This window comes from Strongylocentrotus purpuratus, unplaced genomic scaffold (genome assembly GCF_000002235.5).
Source record: "Strongylocentrotus purpuratus isolate Spur 01 unplaced genomic scaffold, Spur_5.0 spur5_scaffold_7, whole genome shotgun sequence".
Taxonomy (NCBI): Eukaryota; Metazoa; Echinodermata; class Echinoidea; order Camarodonta; family Strongylocentrotidae; genus Strongylocentrotus; species Strongylocentrotus purpuratus.
Window position 1 is genome coordinate 12,030,703 of NW_022145613.1, and position 15,545 is coordinate 12,046,247.

General features: G+C 37.5%; 1 protein-coding gene across 1 annotated transcript; it reads right to left on the reverse strand.

The window, feature by feature from the left end:
• Positions 1-2,469: 2,469 nt before the first annotated feature.
• Positions 2,470-15,380, reverse strand: LOC577430 (ras-related GTP-binding protein C). The gene is made up of 9 exons (XM_030973942.1): positions 15,231-15,380; positions 13,794-13,954; positions 12,966-13,060; positions 11,720-11,853; positions 10,315-10,514; positions 9,472-9,586; positions 8,030-8,172; positions 7,020-7,168; positions 2,470-5,896 (listed from the first exon to the last, which is right to left on the reverse strand). The coding sequence occupies exons 1-9, from the start codon at positions 15,231-15,233 to the stop codon at positions 5,733-5,735; spliced, it is 1,164 nt and encodes a 387-aa protein (XP_030829802.1). The 5' UTR covers positions 15,234-15,380; the 3' UTR covers positions 2,470-5,732.
• Positions 15,381-15,545: the final 165 nt, after the last annotated feature.

The following is a 15,545-nucleotide window of genomic DNA, read 5'->3' on the forward strand; positions in this document are numbered from 1 at the left end:
TGAGAGGGGGGGGGGGGAACTGAATTTAGACAAGGATTAAGAGTCGCGAACGGTACAACGAATCGTCTTCTTTCTCTAATGATTTAATAAAACGTAAAAGCTTCCGCGCTTCGCGCGAGAGGGGGGGGGGGGGGAACTGAATTTAGACAGGGATTAAGAGTCGCGAACGGTACAACGAATCGTCTTCTTTCTCTAATGATTTAATGAAACGTAAAAGCTTCCGCGCTTTGCGCAGGGACCGGGGGTGGAACTGAATTCAGACAAGGATTAAGAGTCGAGAACGGTACAACGAATCGTCTTCTTTCTCTAATGATTTAATAAAAGGTAAAAGCTTCCGCGCTTCGCGCAGGGACCGGGGGTGGAACTGAATTCAGACAAGGATTAAGAGTCGAGAATGGTAATAAGAATTGTCTTCTTTCTCTAATGATTTAATAAAACGTCAAAGCTTCCGCGCTTCGCGCAGGGACCGGGGTGGAACTGAATTCAGACAAGGATTAAGAGTCGCGAACGGTACAACGAATCGTCTTCTTTCTCTAATGATTTAATAAAACGTAAAAGCTTCCGCGCTTCGCGCAGGGACCGGGGGTGGAACTGAATTCAGACAAGGATTAAGAGTCGAGAATGGTAATAAGAATCGTCTTCTTTCTCTAATGATTTAATAAAACGTAAAAGCTTCCGCGCTTCGCGTGAGAGGGGGGGGGGGAAACTGAATTTAGACAAGGATTAAGAGTCGCGAACGGTACAACGAATCGTCTTCTTTCTCTAATGATTTAATAAAACGTAAAAGCTTCCGCGCTTCGCGCGAGAGGGGGGGGGGGGGAACTGAATTTAGACAGGGATTAAGAGTCGCGAACGGTACAACGAATCGTCTTCTTTCTCTAATGATTTAATGAAACGTAAAAGCTTCCGCGCTTTGCGCAGGGACCGGGGGTGGAACTGAATTCAGACAAGGATTAAGAGTCGAGAACGGTACAACGAATCGTCTTCTTTCTCTAATGATTTAATAAAAGGTAAAAGCTTCCGCGCTTCGCGCAGGGACCGGGGGTGGAACTGAATTCAGACAAGGATTAAGAGTCGAGAATGGTAATAAGAATTGTCTTCTTTCTCTAATGATTTAATAAAACGTAAAAGCTTCCGCGCTTCGCGCGAGAGGGGGGGGGGGGGGGGAACTGAATTTAGACAAGGATTAAGAGTCGCGAACGGTACAACGAATCGCCTTCTTTCTCTAATGATTTAATGAAACGTAAAATCTTCCGTGCTTCGCGCGGGAGGGGTGAAACTGAATTTAGACGAAGATTAAGAGTCGAGAACGGTAAAACGAATCGTCTTCTTTCTCTAATAATTTAATAAAACGTCAAAGCTTCCGCGCTTCGCGCAGGGACCGGGGGGAAACTTAATTCAGACGAGGATTATTTTCGAGAGCGGTACAACGAATCGTCTTCTTTGGCTAATGATTTAATGAAACGTAAAAACTTCCGCGCTTCATAAACATAATTCAGACGAGGATTTTTTTGGGAACGGTACAACGAATCGTCTCCTTTTTCTAATAATGTAATGAAATATCAAAGCTTCCGCGCTTCGCGGAGGAGGTTGGGGGAAACTCGCCCCTCCCTGCACCCCCCCCCCCAATTACGTCACTGCTGGTCGCCATTACGTACCAATATTTGGCTCGCATAATTTCAAATTTGGGCCCCCCCCCTAAGAAATCCTGGATCCGCGCCTGGTGGCGGGAGACTCTCCATCCAAATGCAGGAGGGTTGACAGCCCTGTATTAATTACGATATGATAAATGTAATCTGTCTCGATAATATCCTGTGACTTTAAAAGCTTGACCAATGTTTTTGTGTTTTGTTTATAATTAACTATTATTTTCCCATCCATTTTAATAGGTTGTTATTTTTAAACGTATCAGCGAGAAAACATGTGTGAATATATTTTCCAAGAATCGTGGCTCACTGCCGATCATTTTATCATAGCAACTCCCTCCTTCTTATCCTCTCCACTCTATCTTTCTTCTTCTATTTCTTCCTCCTTCCTCTCTCAATCACCCAGCCACCACCACCCAGGCGCGGATCCAGGGTTTCTTAGGGGGGGGGGGGGGGGAGGCCCAAAATTGAAATCAATTTGAAATTGGTTGTAGTGAGCACTAAATTTTTTTGGGGGGGCCCTCAAAAATTTGAAAAATTGCACCCTCCCCTCCTTTGAGCGTCAGGGGGGGGGGGGGAGGGGCCCATCTCCAAAAAAAGGTAAAATTTACCTGTTTTTACACTTTTTTTTCCAGGGGGGGGGGGGGAGGCAGGCCCCCCCCCCTGGGTCCCCCCTGGATCCGCCATCACCACTACCACAATCACCATCACCTACAATGAGTGGGAGTATCATTTTGGATGACAGTGGTCACATCCATTTGTCAAAATTGTCACATTGCCATGATTTCTACTACACAAAATAAAATAGACTTTCAATCATATATTGTTCCTTCTCTCGTTTTCCCTTCTTTTATTAACAATAAATGATTTTTACACTAAAATTGTACAAAACTTAAACCTTATGTATATTCATGAATTATTTATACAAAATGTGTACATCTTATTGCTGCATTGGTAAGCAGATCATGTGAAAGATTATCAACAATGAAAAACAAACATTTTCACAATGACTTGTCTCAAATTTGTCCCTTTACAAAAATCAGTAGAGTAGTCAAAATCACCGGTTTAGCACATAAATTTTGATGATCATGGTAAATGGCCCATTTAAAACACAAAGTGATTGAAAAGACTAAAAAAATCCAACCAAATAGCAATTTCAGACCTGTGCATTACCTTTTGAAAGGTGCAGATATGACAATGAAACACATAGCCCAGACATGATTTCTATTGGCGATAAAGTAGGGTACACAAATTGTCCTTACGTTAATTTACTGAAGACTTCAAAGTGCAATAATGTTATAGTGAATATAGAGGATTTTAAAATCCAAACATTTGTGATTAAAAAAAACTCGCTGAATTCATCAATAATCATAGATAGGCCAAATAAGGGTATATAAGTCATGTTCAGAGCTTGTAAGTAAGCTCAGAAGAACATGAATATACCACATATTGATAGTGGGGGGATGAGGTAATTTACTTTATCCTGTTGGAGAAAATTTAGTTTTCACTTCACACACATTTTCAAAAAGTAGTCCAAGTATTATTTCATCATCTCTCTTTTTTGTTAGTATTCAGCACATTAACTACTGTAAAAGCAAAAGAGCACATAAGGGACATAAAGTATCTTGAGTATACATCAAAACGAAAGAAAAAACAATGATAACATAGAAAAACAAAAGTAAGTAGAACATGCAAAATATCATGGATTTAAGAGAAGAATGAGGAAGGAAACATTTCTCTCTAAAAGAGACAATAAAAGATGGACAAAATAAACAGACAACATATGCAGAGTTGTGATAAAACTCAGAAATTTAACTACAAAATCCTATGACTTTCTGTACTACTAATACAGAGAAAAAGGAGTGATGAATTGCACTTTTAAAACTTTCCCAGGAATTTATTTCTCCTATAATCACAGCAATTGTGTCATTTTTCAAGCACTTGCTCATTAGAACAGACTTCTTTTTATATTTATAAATTTCATGGATATTGAAAAAAAATCTACATTAATACTATCATGAATAACAAATAAAAGGTTTAAAGCCTTTTGTATGTTCCATCTTGTTGAAATTTTAGTATCTTGAATATATTAGTTTAACAAACCATTAATAAAAAATATATTGAAAAACAATATACTGTTTTTCTTAAGGTAGGAATATGCATGTATTCATTAAACAGTTACACTATAATTGAATAAATAGTTGTAATAATAACAATCCTTTAACTATGGTATAAAGTAATAGTAATCCTATGTTTCTCTTTGAAATTTAGTATTTCAGCTGTCTACGCCAAGCAAATCTGATTACTGTGAAACCAGACAATTTCACAGATTGAGAATTTAGCAAGCTGTCAACAAAGGCCATTTTGGCAGCAAGAAACTCCTGCAAAATTGAATAAATTACATATTATAATTCAATAATTGTGTGGCATGAAATGTTTGCCTATATGCAGCGCTATTTCTTTCTGCAATAGTTTCATGTGAAAGCCTCATGCAAATAAGTTTGTGGTTCACAGTATCTTTCACAGAAATTAATCCAAACTCAAACTCACAAAAAAGGAGATAACACGTATGTAAGCAATATATTGGATATTAGAACAGAATAAATAGGTTCAATGCATTCAAGACTCAAGAGTGCATACAACTTAATCAAATAATTCTTAACAAAGAATAGCAAATGGTTCTATCAGAAAAGTATTGGACTTCATCTTTATAGGTACACCTCATTCTACACATGGTTATCTACTTACAAATGCAAAACAGGCATACTTTTCTCACATATATATATATATAAAATTTTTATAAATTTGCATAATATGTACAAATGGTTTCTTACAACACTCTCAGATTCATTCTGCAATATAATTTTCAAAAGGACAATTACGGCAAATTCTTAGACTGTCTCGAGTGTCTTCAATGTTCCTGTTATGTGCAACACAATTCTGACTTTTGATCACGATAAATACATTCAAGATTTGCTTCTCTGTTTTTAAATTGAATTCATATGCTGACAAAATTATGATATTCAGAAATGACAAGTGAGAAGTTTAAGAAGTAGACAATCAACCTTTCATTCCCATAAGCTTAATACACAAACCACCTTGTTTAATAGCCTACGCAATGGCGGTAACTTTGTTTGCAGTTCTTTCACTTCTGTTCACAAAACACTTTCAGGAACAATCTTGTAAGTACTCAGATATACAGCACCAAATGGGTTTCAAACAAATCCGTAAATAAAATCAAGGGGTCCATGAAATAGTTATCTTGTTACAGTTAAACCTGTATATAAAGACCACTCTAGTAGTCTTTATAGACAGGTGGACTTTCGATGCAAGTGGTCCCTAAAGCAGGTTTGACTGTACCATGCACACATGCCAATTTAAAGAGAGACTGCAGGAAAGTTTGCCAATTCTTAAACTACTGCCATCCTATCAGATCTTCGAGGCTGAAGGGTACAACACACAAGCCTGAATCTTTGAGCACGTTAACCTTCTCAAATCTTCTTAAAGCCTATCAGCAATACCAGAGGGATTAGACCTCCCTGCTCGGTCATTGGCAAGTGGTTATCTCATCAAATCAGCTCTCAATTAAAAAAAGAAAAAGGGGACCATGGGGGACCAACAGGTACCGCTTAGGCAGTGTTGGCTATATAGAGGGGCAAGTAGCTACAAGAAGTGCAGTCCCGCTTTAAACACAGCAAATGATGGGTTCTGCAAAGATTTGATAACAACTTTTTGTTTCATTCCTTGATCACAGACTTTTCAGGAGTCACTTCCTTCAAAGAGGAGACCACTCTTATAATTTTGTTGTTTGATGACCATTGTTTGTGGATTGTCCCCGTGGTCACTTGCTTAACCTGAGTGACAGCTGTCATAACGTCACCGCCAAAAGTCCATTGATCTGTGGATTTTTCCATGATGACTTATTTTCACAGAATTGATTGCTCCCATTATTTTGCTCCTAGAAGTCCATTAGTTCGAGGATAGGTCACCAGTTTTCCAGGAGTGACCACTCCCATGATTTCACTGCCAGAAGATTGATGGCTCATGAGTTTGTCATGGATAATTTGTTGCAGGTGGTGTCTGCTTTCATGATTTTGTTGCCACGAGTCCATTAGCTTGGGTGTTGTCTAGAGAGTCACTTGTTAATGCTGCATAGTCTGCGCCTCTCTCCACTCCGTTGGCCTTCTCCCTGATTGCAAACACCTCCTCGATGGCCTTCTTGAAGCAGAGAAAGTTGTAATCTATCAGACCTGTAGAAATTACACAAGAGTAACATCAATTAGAAGCTGAATAATACACTACAATATTTCAAATTTGCGCCCATTTCTCTCTTTAATGAATCATAGATGATATAATGAATTAAAATCAGCCATGTTGGACATACAGTTAATTACTTAATTGTTCATACCTCTTGTCAATTTGATGTTTTTTGTGTTTTTTGTAACTCAAGAATGAAAGGTGGCCTGGTTGAATCAGGGCCTTTGATGAATAATTTTAGATGTAAGCTTAAAGATAAACTCCAGTACTGGTAAAAAAAAAAAAAATTAATTCTCACAGAATCAAACGAAACTTACACTGAATGTTCAAGATTACAAATAAATGACATGTGCCAAACAATTTTGAAAGAAAATGTATACTGGCTGAGTAATGAGCATAGAAAGACAAGGAAATCAAGGTAGTACTAGCCCCGACACCATGTGTGTTGTCCCATATATAGCTTTCTATGTGAGTGCTTGTTACTTTACCAAGACTCGGTCAAATTTATTATGACTTTGATGACTCCGGAACCTTGCAGTGCACACCAATACTTACATGCTACATGATCAACTGTTTCTGATCCTTCCCACACCTTTTCTTTCACAATGTAATCGCATTACCAGTACTAAAGTTTATCTTTAAAGCTTTAACATGTCACATTCTCAGGAAACATAAATCGGGACAAATCAATTTTTCACATACTTGAAAAAAAAATTACGAAGCTTGGTAAAGGTACAAATAATTTCGTTGTTAGCTGTATTACACAATATCCATGACATTTCTTCAAATGGGTGGAGCAAAATCTTATTTTTTTTCAAGGTACCTTTACCATTTTCTTACAGAGGTAGGTGGGGGGGGGGGGGGGCTACAATCTAAAATCTATTTAAAAACTAATATCATCCTAACTTAGAGAAATAAGTATGTGAACCTTCTTTAAAATAAGTAATTTTGAGATAATTTGGCAAAATGAGACAATCACCTCACTTTCTTTGAGCTTTAAAGAACAAAAACAATGTTTCATAGACATTTCATTATTTTTGTTTCTTCACAGGCCTTCAACATCATTTATGCACCTCCACACTCCTAAAGAGCACTTGCAATGACACCTGGGCTTACCTTGTCTGTCAAAGTTATCTTCTCGGAGTAAACACACTAGGGCAAGAAATTTGTTGACTTCTTTCAGGTAGAGTACAGTAGAATTGTTGAGCTTGATGATGGAGCTAGACTCAGAGTCGTACGCACTCTCATCTCCTTCTCTCTCCACACTGGATAAACAATGTTTAGGATTACAAAAAAGTACAAAAACATCAAAAATTAATTAGTATTCCCAGGATAATCTACTTTTGTTTGTGTTTCATTTGGCAGGAAATGCAAGTGATCCAGATTTGTGAAACTTTCATGCCTGAAACAGGATTTGTTTATAACGATTACACCACTAAACTTGTGCAATTTGTAAAAATTTCTTGCCACGATAAGGTTGATCATTACACATTCCTGAATAATTCAATTTGTGAATGTTTATGGTTTTACAGTAAATGAAGCATTGAAATGAACATATTTTTGTTAAGTCTACTTTGTAATTTGATGTTCTCCACACCCGGAAACTCACAAAGCGGAAGGCTGTACTCAGCCTATACACCTGAATCTGGGGTAGTAATATGCTACTATTAATTAAAGATAAAGTTGAGTTCTGGTCATGTGGTTGCATTGTGAAAGAACCACTGTGGAATCTACACGAAAAGGTTTATCATCTAGCATATAAGTATTGGTGTGTACTGCAAGGTTCTGGAATCGTCAAGCTGATAAGAAATTTGGCACAGTGTTGGTAAAGTTACAAGCACTATACACAGAAAGATGTATATGGGACTATCCGAACATGTGGCGTAAAAATCTGTCCCGATTTTTATGATGTTACTTGTCATATTTAGAGTATGAAGGCATTTGAAGAGCCATGCTTTTCAGGGAACCTTTTATATCTGATGTTCTGCCACACTTGCATAATAACAATGATAACGCTCACAAATTATTTTTCACCTCTTTGAAGAACTCGACCCTCTCTTTAAGTGTAGAAGAGTGTGTTTGCATAGTAGCTGCCTATATAAATGCAACTATGATTAATAGCTTACCCATAGATACATGAGACGTCAATGACGACATCAATCATATCACAACATAACTCATAGGACTGCATGTCGACAGGAGAGCTGTCTGTGGCGATGTAGATCTTACTCACAACATCAAAGAGGAATGCCTTCTCTATCCCAGAGTTCTGTTCAAGGTAAATAGCAATTGAATGCATTGTTTAACAATGTTTCTGGTTTTACAAATCTGAGAATCATGGCCCTACGTGATATCAGCGTCTGTGATATGGTGTAATATTGAAACCCTAAAAAAATTGCACTTCAAAATGACCAAGAAGTGCCTCAAAAAAGTAAAAATCTATGAGTGACCGGTTTTACCATGCTCATTTTCCCCAATTGACAGTAGTGTTATAAAAACTGTTGGGAAAACGTTTTTTGAAATTTCGATTTCCGTTAATAAATATCTTGATAATCTGATAGGTGATCGGCTTGTAAAGGTCATTGGATTCCTGACTGACCTAAAGGTTAATAATAATGATTGCAGCATGAGCTAAATCCAGGATTTTGTTAAGAATCTGAGGCAAAGATACCCAATCCCTTTAAGAAAAACTTATGATCGACAACATACCCTTACCAACTGGCCCATGCATCTAATCAAGACTTCTAAAGACGTTATCCATCTTTAGCCATACCATGTGTTATTGTCAATAGTTCTTTTGACCATATCATCTAAAATACTATCATTTAATTTTCATGATTTTTCCCTACTATTGCCTGTTGATTAATTTTATTCAAATTTCATTTATATACAGTAGGCATACGGTTGCACCATATGAGAGAGAGGGGGAGGACTGGGGAATCCTGAGTGGACTGTCAGTAATCTTTCTCTTTTGAGTGTGACAGGTTGACTATCCGTTGTCAGTACTACAGTCCTTTTCACAGTCCTGAAAACAGTCCTTTTCAGGACTACACATACACTCAAGAAAGAAAGATTACCAACAATCCTTATAAGAAATACCCAATCCTCCCCCTCTCTCTCTCACATGGTGCAACCGTAAGCCTACTGTATATCTACATCACCATGCAAGCCGATACTTATAAGCAATTTCATTTATGTTACATACCTGCCAACATTTGAAAATAAGAATTAGGAATTTTTAGCACGGTATGCCTTCAAAAAAAAAAAAAAATCGCACTTGCAGTGGCAGTGTAACCGGCAATATGTGGTAAATCTGTACTAAAAAGCAATAAACAAATTCGCTGCTCGATCATGCAGCCATCCAATGCACGCAACACGTGAACTCTCAAATCACGGCACAATTTTCAGGTCCTAAAAATCCAGAAAATCAGAATATTCCAGATTTTTCGTAAGGGTTGGCAGGTATATTAATCTATTTCTTTATATTTGTACAGGGCCTCTCCTAATAAGCTTTGCTTTCTTAGGGGTCTTTCTGTGGTGAAGAAGGGGCTTGAGCCTAATCACTCACTGAAATGAGAATGTTGAGGAGGTTCTCCAGGGTTGGCAGCTGAGGGATGAGCTTCTGCACAACCTTACTGAAAGCCTCAAAGATAGAGTGATCGTAGATACTCGTCAGGTAGAAACTAAGAGAGGATAACAAAATGGAAAGGAAACAGGATCATTAAAAATGGATGTGCAATGTCAGTTAACTTCAACGACATATACTACGGTGAGAATTACTTCACATTCACCGTCTTAAATGAACCAGCTTCTGAACTTCAACCCTGGACAAAAACACTATACCGGTAGTTAACCCTAACCCTGACCCTCATAACTCCCAACCTGATTGCAACTCTAACCCCATATCTTTGATGAGAAAAAAATAGTAAATACAGGGTCACCACTAACTAAGGTTACAGGCACTGTACTCACTTGATCATTTACCACAAATTCTCATACTAATTTGCTTGGTCAGGATGTGAGAAAAAAAAAATTCTTCTTTTAAATACTAAATGAAATACAGGTGCTTAACTATTATATGCAAGATGTGTAAGACATAGAATACTTTTACTGCAACATGCTTTATGAAAGTGTATTGGTGGTTCAAGGGTAATATGAGAGGCACTTTTAAGTGGCCTATGTGCTACAAATTTAAATTATTTAGTTGCAAACAGGCGATACATAAGGAATGACTTTGTGATGTTCATATTGAAAAATTCATTTACTTCTTTTCTTATGAAAATGAGTGGGTGGAACCAATCTCTACCATTAATGCTCAGTGGCTATCTCTACAAAATAAGAAGAAATTCAGTAAAAAGTATGTGAAAAGAAACCACTGCAATGAAATCTAAACAGATTCCCAACACCATACCTTAGATGAATACACTCCAGCCCTGCATCGGCCAGATCCTCGTTGGCTCTCCGATGGATGTCTCGTTGCGTCTCGATCTTGTGATCGTCTGAGAGGCCGTCCACCTTGTGAATGAAAACCTTGAACTTGATGTTGGGGTTGACCTTGTAGGCTCTAGAGACGGTCACGTGGAGCTTGGCAAGGGCGTCCATGTAGTCATCCTAGACATGATTGAGGGCATAAGTTTAAAGTGACTCAGTTCAGTAACATTGCCTCAGATTCTGAAACAAAATCCTGGATTCAGCTCATGCTGCAATCATAATTATAAACCTTTAGGTCAGTCAGGAACCCCATGACTTTTACAAGCCGATGGCCTGTCTGATTATCAAGATATTTATGATTGAAAATCGAAATCAAATTTTGCGTTTGCCGAACGTTTTTCATAACACTACAGTCTATTGGGGGAAACGAGTATGGTAAAACCTGTCACTCAAAGATTTTCACATTTTTAAGGCACTTCATGATCATTTTGAAGTGCAATTTTTTAGGGCTTCAATATTACACCATATTATAGACACTGATAACATGTAGGGTCATGCATCTCAGATTTGACATTGTTAAACATTGCCTTCAAAGGTCAAAGATATACTTTGCCACAGGTTTTTGCTCATTTCACACTTTTATGAAGTGTGAACAATGTTTACTTTTATAGCGCTGGCATTTCCTCACCCATGCATTCTAGTAAAAGATTAATTGTTGGGAGTTCCAGTTGGTTTAATCCAATAATCCTTTAAAGATACGATGAAGCTGTGCATCTTTCAAATAACAGGAAGCCCGAGAGCAAAAAGCCTGATTACTGGCATTTCTTAGATGGTTTGACATTTTAATTGAACCTGTGAATCTGTTCTAAGCAGCTGGAAAAACTTAAAGGAATATCTAAAAAAAAAAATTATAGTCTATGATTCTATGATAGAGGGGGTGGTTTTTTGAAACCATCAAATTTTAAGAACTGGGGTCACTGCCATTGAAATAAGAGCTCTAAAACTTATATTCATCCGAAGGGAATGTCCACAAACTTAGACACGAGACAACTTTGAGAAACCGGTCCCAGGGGGTGTTTCACATGGACTATTAAAGATTGACTTTAAGTTGGACTTTAACTGTGGCAGGCAGTTCATGCCCCTATTTGCTCTCCCTATTTACTGACATTGGTCTTTCAAGTGTCTAGCAAATCATGGTCACAAATCTACAGAACTTACATTTTTTGATAATTCATTATTAAAGGAAAAATCTTATCTAAAGATCATAATGGTGAGAGCAAACAGGGGCATAAACGACCTGCCATAGTTGAGTCCAAGTTAAAGTCGATCTTAGTCTTTGTGAAACACCCCTCTGGTTAAGTATGGCCCCTCAAACAGTTTCTTACCTGAGCATCAATGACGTAGACCAGTGCTTCACATGTGCCGAAGATCATTTCAGAATCGAACGCTGGATCAAAGAAGTCCATCTGACCGGGGAAGTCCCAAATTTGGAACTGGACAAAGGAACTGTTGTTGATGTCTGTCCATAGGAGTAAAAAATAATACAAAAATGAGATGCTAGATTAAAATTTCTTTACGAAAACAAGCTAACAGTTCTTGTTAATACTTTACAATAGTATAAAGATTTTTAATGTCCATAATGAATTCTTATCATCAAGTCCACTTCACGATTATATTATTGTATACTATATACACCAGACTGACCAGAGATATAAAAGATTAAACAAAAAGGTGCATCACCCCGATTCATCTTTGAGGTTGTAATCAGTTTGGCGGTGTGAATGACATATGACAAATATTCCTATTTTTAATCAAATCTACAATATTTGATGTTTTCTTGTTTGTAAAAAGAAATATTAAACTCAGAAGACAAATTTGTATAAACTCTGCATGAGTTAAATCTGTTGGGACTGCAAAATGCAAAATTTGTAAATAAGACATTTTCCATAGTTTGATCAAAAAATTGATTTGATCTAGAGAAAATTTAATTTGCCACTTCGAGCTATGCACAGTAAACAATCGTTAAACAGAACATAAAGAGTTAGCTAATGTAGGTCTCTCTGATTCACAACATAGTACACATTTTTATCAAGCACTTTATCTGAATGAGTTAGAGAGTACCTTTCCAGATTGCTGGATTTGATTTAGCGAGAAGAAAAATGCCTGGCCCACTGACACTAGGTTGGCCAGAGTGTTTCTCACAAAGTAAAGTATATAAATAAAAATAAAAAACTTAAGCACCTGTTCTGGGGCATATAAATATACAGATGTCTTTTGAGATGAGAGAAAAATGAGAAATGATTGACAGATATATTCTCATTAGGCCGGTCCTAATCAGCTCGAGTTTGCCAAATAAACCACTATTTTCAGACTCCAGATATTATCCCAAAGCTCGAAATTGTGTCTTCACCAGACCAATATGCTCATCACAAACTAGCTCAGTAAGGCGCAAATTAGCCCGCTATTTCCGAAATAGCGGGAAAATTTGTAAACAAACATCCCGCCAATTGCAACTGTGGGCTGATGAAGACGCAAATTAGCTGGTTAATTTGCGATCGGGATAGTTAAAGTAGCGAGTTATTTTGCAAACTCAAGCTGATGAAAACAGGCCTTTTGGCTACTTTGTCTTACCGTCTTTTACAATCTTATTGGTGCTCTCCAAGAATAATGTTTCATTCGGGGACATCTTGTGGAAAACTACCTTCTGTATTGATGACTTCCCACTCCTGTAAATAGAGAACAGAGACAGACAATAGTAACTGTTTCTATTGGTAATTAGAAGTGTGGCAGAGGTGAAGCAAGTATATGTAAAGAACTGGCACTGAATGGCACAGGAGTCTTGGAATTGCTCTCAACTTCATGTACACACTACATACAAAGATATTCCTAAAATTCTCCATTTCAGTGGCTGAAGTTGTAAGCATTTCTAAATACATCAATTAAAATAAATAAAAAATTCAACCAAACTCTAAAAATTTACATACCGGTATGGAGAAAAGTAAGAAACCTAAGGAAATCTGCTTGTGACGTGCATTAAACAAGAAAAACAAAGTAACTTTTAAATTATTTCTTTGGATACATTTGAACAATGGCAAGATGTTTTTTTGGCATGTCCATTGTATGTTATTCACAAAAGTTACTCTAACCACAAGTCATGACTCTACATATTACCACGAGTCATGAGTCTACATACAATCAAACAATTATTGGTAGAATTTACATTTTTATCACAAGTTTATTTGAGGAAATGCTACATAAATTAGCTTACATCAAAATGTTGATGTTACTGTTTAGTTGGGTGACTGCCGATATTAAACCGAGTATTACAGTAAAGTATGGTGCTAACATGGACTTAGAGTTAATAAAAATAATAATAAAAACGGTGCTTATGAAGCGCTTTCCACCGAAGTCTCCAAGCGCTATTAATCAATTAAAAAATTAATAAGCATTTGCACGTACCTTCTGAGACCCATGAGCAAGATTCTTGGTCTTGCATCAGAGTCGGATACCTTCACTTCTCCATTGTGTCCTTCTTGTGAGTAGTGAAACTCCTGGGGGAAGGAGCCTACTACACAGTACCGCTCATCCCCTCCAAAGCCTGATCCCTCTTCCAAAGAAGACTGCAAAAGAGAGAAAAATAGGGAAATTATCAAGTTAAAAAGTATTAAAAAATGCACTGGTAAGCTGTTTAATCTTTCATCTACAATGTACTCAAATTATTATCTCATCATTCTCATTTACCTTGATTCAAGTATAATTACTTATATGCCCCTCTGCAGCAGGATTAATGTCTGTATATACTGGGGATTGCGCCTATGTCGGAGCTTCGGACAATGCAATAACAAGGAAACAATTCTTTAGGGCCACAAAGTTTGCACAGGAGAGTGAGGAGACCTTTATGGTCGGCTTCTGTCTCTAAAGAGAGGAGCTGACCCGGCCTACCCAAATAAGAGGCTAACGAATGAAAGAGACATACATTTTCGGTCTAGGACAATAGGGGCCCTGGTCCAAGAATAAGGATCGTCTTCGTAAACGCGGACAGACATGTCCGCACATGTTATATCTGTTGATTCTGTTCCGCACGTTGGCGATGCGAAAAAAAAGATTTTGCGATAATTTTCTTGACGCATTTTACATAGACTTTGTACAGAGCCTTTCACGTTCTGAGCGATAAATCCTCGGGAAGACGGACAACCCATATGGCCATAAAAGTAGACGGTAAACTGTTTTTTTCTTCTTCAGCGGAATCCGTTTTTCGCATCGCCAGCATGCGGTTCGGGAACCAGCAACCCGCAGAGCGCTGATGAAAAAAACATCCGCAAAAATGCAGGATGCAATTTGTCCACGTCTATAAACATCCTCATTTATGCCGACGATTCATTCTCGGACCAGCGCCTCTACTGTACTCTGTAGGAGGAGTGCGTCAAATTACCTGCAAAAGACAAACTTTAAAAAAAAAAAAATCATCCAACACCAAGGCTGCGTCTCACGAAACCGTCATAAGTACAAGTTGAGCGACGAATGGGATGTCGCTCAACTGTACTTAGTGAGTAACTTGACGGTTTCGTAAGACCCAGCCCTGGTCACCAAACAGTCAGACTTTTCTGTTTATAAGTATCAACATATCTTATTGTCAATTCTAACGTAACACAGACACTAACAGCATGGTTGGTAAATCAGATGATGAAAATTGAAAGAATCAATAAATGTCAACGAACAGATGAATGTCATGTCAATGAAAATAACAAATCAATCATCTGGTCATGCAATCGATGATAAATACGACTTCTTCTTCTTCTTCGTCTACTCCTCAACTTCACGTCATTCATAATATTAAAAAAAAGACATAAGTTTTAGTGTCTAGATCTATGTGTGCACCATTAATAATATCCTTACCATTTCAGAAATGCTATCTCCAGTCAGTTAAAACAACTCTTCTTGATCCCACTTTTTCGATGAAAACTGCACTGTCTCGGACATACAAGACAGAGCGGCAGAGTCTACATCAACGTCTTTGCTTATCATGTGACATACCGTGCGTGACCAGAGAGAAAATGCCAATCTGCTGAAGAATATTTATCAAATAAATAAATAATGACCAATTCAAGGATCATTTGATGACTAAAATTATTATTTTACTAGTAAAATATTAATTATAAATTTTATAAATGCTATAACATACTTAAATTGAATAAAAATACTACATAATGT

Bases quoted from the DNA above. Each gene is read 5' to 3' on its own strand.
- LOC577430 (XM_030973942.1), bottom strand. The intron at 10,515-11,719 runs GTAAGAAACTGT...AATCATGTCTAG, and splicing joins TCTACGTCATTGATGCTCAG to GATGACTACATGGACGCCCT. The intron at 9,587-10,314 runs GTATGGTGTTGG...ATCCTCTCTTAG, and splicing joins CTGGAGTGTATTCATCTAAG to TTTCTACCTGACGAGTATCT.